We start from the raw sequence: 8945 nt of genomic DNA, 5'->3' as shown, positions 1-8945 counted from the left end.
GTGCAACTAACGTCTATAAAAACAATATATTTATGGAATAAAACTAGACCTCTGATTGGGCACTTATACAGCCTAGGCTACCATCCACTCGAACTAGCGGCTGCTTGGACAAATCCACTTGAGGGGTGGGGCAGGGGGGCGCGATCGTAACACACACTGAACCTGTCATGAAGAGGCCAAAATGATTGACCTGTCACCCCCCAAGCCAAATGGATAGGCTAGGCCTAGCTCTACACGACAGGCCACAAATAGGCTAAATAGGCTAAAAAAAAAAATGTAAAAAAATTACCGAGGTCACCGGCCCACATGTGGACCGGCCCACCGGGCATTTGCCCGGTTGTACAGATTACCAGTTCGAGCCTGCCGCCACCAATTCGAGTTACTACACCTAGTGACGCTATGACAAGTGAGAAACAACTGAAATAAATATTGTATTGACTAACCATCATCATTTTATTATTACAACATGTCTTCTACATTACTTACTATATTTTATCTCAAATTGTATTGAAATTTCATATACGTTAAATGTGGAAGCGAAATTATAGGCATACCTTAGTCCACCTAAATTTCCATCTTTAAATTACCAGCCATTTGCCAGTTCCTGGTAGCGTAGAAATCTAGACGCACCAATATATGCATAGCAGCAGCAAATGTAACTGATGTGGGTCTGGCTCGTCAGGCGTAGTTCCTGGGGCTTATATGAGCAAATTTGCCTTTTAAGTACACTCTAAGAAGTGATGTGTTAAAATGACACATTGCTGTGTGTGCTCAGGGACGACACATTTTGTGTCAATTTCAACACTGCAATTATGTGGAGATAGGCGAATTGTGTGGCTATCTGGGTGTGTTAAAAAGTTAAAATTGGATCAGAAATAGCTGAAATTTGTCTTTAACCTTTCACCCAGCCACACAATTGCTGTGTTGAAATTGACACAAAAATGTGTCGTCCCTGAGTACACACAGCAATGTGTCATTTTAACACATCACTTCTTAGAGTGTAGGCACACTAGGGTGGGATGTTATGTTTTGGGTCATACTATGAAACGGGTGCCATTTGTGGCATTGCCATTGCATTTTTCTAAAGCCTAAAGCTGATAATTCAAAGGTTCTTGTTAACATGATGTACAAGATTACTACTGTATTTTCTGGACTAAAAGTCACACTTTTTTTCATAGTTTGGCTGGTCCTGCGACTTATATAATTTAACATGCTGTTAAATGTTAATTCCTGCTGATTTACATTCTCTGCATAAACCAATGTAACATTACCGTCTACAGCCGCGAGAGGGCGCTCTAGGCTTGTGACTCGCTGGCTTGTTACAGTATGTTAATTTAGCCTATTCAGCTTGACAGGCACTTCCCATGTTCAACCAAAGATTGTTAAGGTATCGCATTGCAATAGTTATACTTTGTTCCCCGTAGTTGGTAATAGTAGGCTAGGCATATACTTGTAGCCTAAGCTACGGCAGTGGCGGACTGATATTACTTAGGCTAGCCTACTACTAGGTGTCCCGATTGGAGTGTGCTTCTCTCTTTAGGCTACTTTCGACGCAGTATTACTAAACGGAGCAAGTACAATTCCGCCGCTGCTGATAAACTAGTCCCTCAAAATGTAATGCAATCATTGAGATGCCAGGATAGTTTTATTTCTAACATTATTCTATCAACACAGACATTTACATTGATAGTCTGGCGTTATAATTTATTTGCCTCGGGTGTAATTTATTTGCCTCGGGTGTTTACTGTTGACTTGCGCTAGCTTATCACCTGCGAACACTGCTACTACTGTAGAAGGACTGGATGAAACGTGTTGAAAACGGTCTCCACTGATAAATATCACACTTGCTAACTTGGAAATGAGGTCCTGTCCAAAATCCTGAACCACCACTTTAATCCAACCACCCCGTCACACAAATTAGACAGGAATAACTGTTTTTCATTATAGTTTCACTTAACACTATCATTGCTGTGGTGTTCTGAACACAGAAATAACTAAAAGGTATTCGTTTTGTAGTTTTGCTATCTGTGATGGGTAATGAGATAATGGAGGTCTCTGATTGGTTTGTTCACCAAAGTATAAATACGAGTATCCGTCTCTGGGGCGCTCTCTTGGTATTGTGATGTTGGCTAGATAAGTGGCTGTGTTTAATAAAAGCAAGCTTCGATTTCGTACCCTGCCGTGTGCTATTCCAGTTGTCTGATTAAACAAGTTTAGAACATTTTATTAGTGTGCAATACACAACGACAATTGCAAATAATATTTCTAATTGAAGGCATGTATGTTAAGTCAATACGTTTATTACGTTATTAGATAACTAGAGACATTTTGGTTACACTTTACTTGACAGTATTGACATAAGAGTGACATGACATTGTCATGAACGTGTCATAAACAAGTCATAAACGTTTATGACATAAAGCTTCTGTTATTATGTGACATTCGGTTTTTGTCATAACAAGTTAGGGTTAGGTTTAGGGTAAGTGTTAGGGTTCATGTGTCATGACAATGTCATGTGTTCATGACAGTGTCATGTCACTCTTATGTCGATACTGTCAAGTAAAGTGTTACTGACATTTTATCATAAAATGTACCACCCGTCACATACCACCCCATCACATTATTTTATTTCAATCCATTATATTTACATTTTGAAAGTAAATGTATGCCTGAGGTGGGCAAGTATGATTTTATGAAGGGTAACCATGTCTTTAATGCTGTGGATAAATTGAAACAAGAAGCTTACATTTGATGAAACTTTTGAAAATGTTACATTGGAAAAGGCACCCATTTCATAGAATGACAGTTTTAAATGTCAAGCCTAGATAAATTCTGTTTTCAGAGTTAGGCTACTCTTATAATGTTAATACATTGCACATATCTGCAGAGTGTCTGTATTATTTATACTGCATATCCATATTTATTCTGTTTTCATAATGTTACTGTTAATACACATAGCCTTACTGTAAACCACACTTGTTTAACTGTATACTACTGTCTACACTGCACTATGTCATACTGTTTACACTGCACTATGTCATATACGGTTTACACTGCACTATGTCATACTGTTTACACTGCACTATATGTCATATACTGTTTACACTGCACTATGTCATATACTGTTTACACTGCACTATATGTCATATACTGTACTGATTACACTGCACTATGTCACATACTGTTTAGACTGCACTATGTCATATACTGTACTGTTTACACTGCACTATATGTCATATACTGTTTACACTGCACTATACTGTATGTCATATACTGTTTACACTGCAGTATATGTCATATACTGTTTACACTATATTATATGTCATATACTGTTTACACTGCACAACCTGTCTATGCTGTACACATTGTGCTTTTCTGCTCTTTTGCACTTCTGGTTGGACGCTGATTCGCTAAATGTATTTCGTTGTCTCTGTACTTGTACTCTGCACAATGACAATCAAGTTGAATCTAATCTTTGCGGACTCACTTTAATTTCTTCAGATCAAGCTTCATGTGGGACTTTACTTCATGTAACCATCAGTCTACAACAGAGAGATTAATTATATAACTAAATACCACCAGTTAGCCAGAGGTCAGATATGATTTCTGAGCTGATGATCCCTCTGCATCTTTGGCATGATAATGTCCAGAAGTCGACCGTTGATGATGGCCTAGGGCCGAACTGCATATGTTTATTGAAGACATGGTCCAATAAAAATGTATCAAGAGCTAATGCTTTAGAGTGCATTTTTCTACCATTTTTCACATCTGTTTCAAACTGGCACTAATTTTGGAATTGAGCCGGTCTGTTCCATATGTCCAGATGTCAACAGCAGATCCACGTTGACCTAAAACTGTGCCCACAGTTGGCTTGAAAGTGGTAAGGTGTAAAACAACATTTTTACCAGTTTATATACTTTGCTGTCAGATTCTGACACAAAGTTTGCATCCACTCTTCTTTATCTGTGTTAGTATTTTATTAGCCTAGAAATCTAGACGCACCCTAGCGGCGGCAAATTAATTTGCTCAGCCTGTGCGTCTAGTATCAAACCATAGGGATTTCTATTGGCTGACGCCGTGGATGTCATCCAATCACAGCGCTCTATTTTGTTAGAGAGTCTTAAGGCGGGCTTAACAGGATAACGACAGTCCTGCGACGGTGAACAACAAGGAAGGTGGCTATGGCGAACGAAGAGCGGTTGTTTGAATCGGCGTTAAGGTCAACTTTGGAGGAGTTGGACTTTTTTTTTTTTTTTTTTTTTAAAGTTGAGCAACACAATGCACTTAAGTCATTCCTTTCGAAGAAGGATGTAATTGCCGTTTTGCCGACCGGATACGGATATGGTCGTAGCGCTGGCCTATTGCATGCCTAGGCAGTTTGAAAGACAATTCTCTGCCCGCCCCTTGGATTAAGCGAGGTGAATGGTTCGATTCCAGACTATACATGTCAATGATATAGGATGGCCCGCCAGGCTAGTATTTTATTTGAACTTGCTGAAAACAAATGCAGTCAAAGGCTAACAATGCAGTGCAATCATGCACTAACAAAGACACAGGATAGACAAGGAACTGAACCTTCTGATCATGGAAACATGGTCGGTAATGTTAACTTCAGTTTGGTTTATTTACTGTTTTCTCAGTTCCCCACACTGAAGATAAAATGTGTCTTTGATTGAGATCATTCTTCAGAAGAATGATGATTTTAATCAGGAGAAGAATATTTTTTGTTAAGATAGAAGAACACATAATATACCACACCATAATGTCATAAATGCAACAAAAACAGCTAATGCAATCTCAGCTGGCATAGTCCTAGGACTTTGGGATGAGGTTGAGCTTCCGACGTGGCTGTGGGACCGGCGTTCCCGATGTTCCTGGTGTTCCTGGTGTTCCCGGTGTCCCTGCGGCCTTTTCCGTTGGGACTGGTTGGGGCTCAGCACTGGGCTGGCAAGCAGCTGGGACGGGCTCCATCTCTGGGGTCCGGATGTTGCAGTAGTCCTCAGGAGCAGCTTGCTTCAGTTGTTGAGGATCCGTGCTGGTGTCCTTGAGGTAACAAAGCCTCAGTTCCTCATTGTCTGGTGGGATTAATAAAAGAGTGACTATAGGCAAGCCAAGATTGACAGCAAGTGTGTGTATGTGTTTTTTGTGTGTGGTGTGTATGTGTGTGTGTGTGTGTGTGTGTGTGAGGGACATTTCCTGTGTGATTGCACAACCACAGAAGAGAAATGGCTCACCATGTTTCCTCTTTTGATGTCCGCAGTTCTTGCAGCTTACAATCACGAGTGACAGAGTCAAAACCAGTAATAGAAATCCAACACCAGCCAGGACCACCAGCATCACCTGTTTCTTAATGCAGATCAGCTTGTCATCTGAAAGACAAGAAAGGGAAAGAATGGGCACAAACATTGTTATTGTTGTTGTTGTTTTTTGTTGGGGTTGTTTGCTGTTTTGCATGCATAACTATTTACATTTTTAGTTTGAATTTGATTTTGAGAAAGAGAGAGAGAAACATAGATAGAGAGAGAGATCAGTGGATGCTCAATATTTAAAGCTGGGATATATTATGTAAATATAAATGTAAATATAGCATTGATCTAAAACTCATAAACATGCATAAGAAAGAGTTATTTACCAGATACTCCACATGATATGGTGACTTCTTTACTGTCCTGCTTGTCGAGACTATTGCTCAGTCTACATCTGTAGTGATCCTTTTCTCCGTGCTGCTTGGGTTGAAAAGGGTTACTCTTCTCTCGTAGCTCCTTGTTGTTGTGGAGCCAGGTGAGAGTGAAACTTGTGATGCTCTCATGCTCACAGTGGAGGGTCGCCACACCTGCTGAAGAACATTTCACGGCCAACTTTGGAACCGGAGCCCTGCCTAGAACACAGAGGCTTCCACATTACTTCGGTCTCTTACGATACGCTATAAGACTGCATTTTTAGATTTTTTCACCAAATGACATTTTGATTGGAATACTTACGGAGCACACAAAGTCTTTCTGTTTTTGTTGCAGTTAATTTCCCATGGATGTCATGATGTTCAGCTTTGTATGTGCAAGACATTAAACTGTTTAGATTGGTAAGAGAAAGGGAGCCTTTGTCATCCACATTCACAGTAGATTGAACCTTTTCTTTGATCCTTTGATAAATGACCGTATCGTTGCATTTCCAGATGAGTTCATCTCCTTTTTGTTTAGCTGAATTCAGTGTAATGGTATGGGAGTCTCCCTCCAATTTCTCTGTACATTTATCTGTGTGAAGAGAAGGTCAGTGAAACAAAATAAATGTATTGTACACAAACCCATGTAAAACTATGGAGTGTCAGCCCCCCAAGAAAAACAACAGCAAACAAACAAAAATTCTAAACAAAAACAAAACAAAACAACATTTTTTACAAGAGAAAGGACCAACAATTCATCCTGGTTTAAAATAGCCTCCCTTTCAATTCATTGATTCCTACCGGATTACTTCGGTCTTCCATCATGCTATACAGTAATAAGACTTTGCATTTATATAAGATTTTTTCACCATATGACATTTTGATTTGAATACTTACGGAGCACACAGAGTCTTTCTGTTTTTGTTGCAATTAATTTCCCATGGATGTCATGATGTTCAGCTTTGTATGTGCAAGACATTGAACTGTTTAGATTGGTAAGAGAAAGGGAGCCTTTGTCATCCACATTCACAGTAGATTGAACCTTTTCTTTGATCCTTTGATAAATAACCGTATCGTTGCATTTCCAGATGAGTTCATCTCCTTTTTGTTTAGCTGAATTCAGTGTAATGGTATGGGAGTCTCCCTCCAATTTCTCTGTACATTGGTCTGTGTGAAGAGAAGGTCACCGACACAAAATAAATGTATCGTTTAGAGCCCCATGTATGAATTTGCCCTCACCCCCCAAGAAAAAAACAAGAAACAAACAAAAAAAATCAAAACAAAACAAAACCAAACAACATTTTTTTTACAAGAGAAAGGACCAACAAATCATCCTGATTTAAAATGGCCTCCCTTTTTAATTAATTGATTCCTACCAGATTACTCTTAATCTTCCATCATGCTATACAGTAATAAGACTTTGCATTTATATAAGATTTTTTCACCATATGACATTTTGATTTGAATACTTACGGAGCACACAGAGTCTTTCTGTTTTTGTTGCAATTAATTTCCCATGGATGTCATGATGTTCAGCTTTGTATGTGCAAGACATTGAACTGTTTAGATTGGTAAGAGAAAGGGAGCCTTTGTCATCCACATTCACAGTAGATTGAACCTTTTCTTTGATCCTTTGATAAATAACCCATATCATTGCATTTCCAGATGAGTTCATCTCCTTTTTGTTTAGCTGAATTCAGTGTAATGGTATGGGAGTCTCCCTCCAATTTCTCTGTACATTGGTCTGTGTGAAGAGAAGGTCACCGACACAAAATAAATGTATCGTTTAGAGCCCCATGTATGAATTTGCCCTCACCTCCCCAAGAAAAAAACAAGAAACAAACAAAAAAATCAAAACAAAAACAAAACCCTTTTTTTTTTTACAAGAGAAAGGACCAACAAATCATCCTGATTTAGAATGGCCTCCCTTTTTAATTAATTGATTTCTATCAGATTAATCCACTTGCTAATATAACTATGGTCCGCAGTCTGTAGTTTATTGCAGACTAAAGTTGGCAATGAAGCCATTTGGATTTGAATTTGACAAAGAGAGAGTATGCTCTGTAGATTCTAAATTTGTAATTACCTTTTAGCAGTAACTTATGGATAACAGTAAGCTATATGACATTGAAATAATACAACACCACACACACACACACACACACACACAAAATAATTATTTACCAGATACTCCACATGATATGGTGACTTCTTTACTGTCCTGCTTGTCGAGACTATTGCTCAGTCTACATCTGTAGTGATCCTTTTCTCCGTGCTGCTTGGGTTGAAAAGGGTTACTCTTCTCTCGTAGCTCCTTGTTGTTGTGGAGCCAGGTGAGAGTGAAACTTGTGATGCTCTCATGCTCACAGTGGAGGGTCGCCACACCTGCTGAAGAACATTTCACGGCCAACTTTGGAACCGGAGCCCTGGCTAAAACACACAGGCTTCTACATTACTTCGGTCTCTTACGATACAGTACGCTATAAGACTTTGCTTTAACATTTGATTCACCGGATAACATTTTGGTTTGAATACTTACGCAACACACAGAGTGTTTCTGTTTTTGTTACAATTAATTTCCCATGGATGTCTCGATGTTCAACTTTGTATGTGCAAGACATTGAACTGTTTAGATTTGTAAGAGAAAGGGATCCTTTGTCATCCACATTTAAAGTAGTTCGGACCGTTTCATTCATCCTTTGATAAATCACTGTATCGTTGCATTTCCAGATGAGTTCATCTCCTTTTTGTCTAGCTGAATTCAGTGTAATGGTATGGGGGTCTCCCTCCAATTTCTCTGTACATTTATCTGTGTGAAGAGAAAAGCAATGAGAACAGTGACACAAAATAAATTCTTAGAATATAAACCCAGCCAAGGATGACTGTCTTCAAAACAAACAAAGAAACAAATAAATTTAAGCATAACATAATTGATAATAATAATAATAATAATAATAATAATAATAATAATAGTAATACATAATTGCATACACATGCATACACAAATGGTTAAACTTGATTTTGGGGAATAGCACCAACAAGTCATGTTGGGTAATAACAAACTAATAACTTAAAGTACCGTATACAGTTCTTAAACACCCGTTTCACCACTTTAGTTAACTTATGAGAATATGAGGGACTCAAATTCTGGGGGTTACAATTCTCAAATATGGATCCAATCAATTAAAGTAGAATATTACCCACCTTTGAATGCATTTATAGCAAGGACAGAAAGACTCAGAAACACAGAAGCTGTTTGAAGGTACATCCTCTTTTGTGTCTTGCC

The 8945-nt window shown here is 38.6% G+C and overlaps 1 protein-coding gene across 2 annotated transcripts; it reads right to left on the bottom strand.

Annotated features, from left to right (window-relative positions):
• Nucleotides 1–4449: 4449 nt before the first annotated feature.
• Nucleotides 4450–8945, bottom strand: LOC125288584. Of its 2 annotated transcripts, none has more exons than XM_048235058.1 (5): nucleotides 8864–8945; nucleotides 8199–8468; nucleotides 7844–8089; nucleotides 5235–5369; nucleotides 4450–5075 (listed from the first exon to the last, which is right to left on the bottom strand). In XM_048235058.1, the coding sequence occupies exons 1-5, from the start codon at nucleotides 8925–8927 to the stop codon at nucleotides 4813–4815; spliced, it is 978 nt and encodes a 325-aa protein (XP_048091015.1). In that variant the 5' UTR covers nucleotides 8928–8945; the 3' UTR covers nucleotides 4450–4812. The 2 variants fall into 2 exon arrangements, with proteins under 2 accessions (XP_048091015.1, XP_048091014.1); XM_048235057.1 differs by lacking the exon at nucleotides 7844–8089 and adding an exon at nucleotides 5633–5878.

This window comes from Alosa alosa, chromosome 23 (assembly GCF_017589495.1).
Source record: "Alosa alosa isolate M-15738 ecotype Scorff River chromosome 23, AALO_Geno_1.1, whole genome shotgun sequence".
Lineage (NCBI taxonomy): Eukaryota > Metazoa > Chordata > Actinopteri > Clupeiformes > Clupeidae > Alosa > Alosa alosa.
Note: the sequence above shows the minus strand (reverse complement) of the source record. Positions and strands in the feature narration are given on the sequence as shown.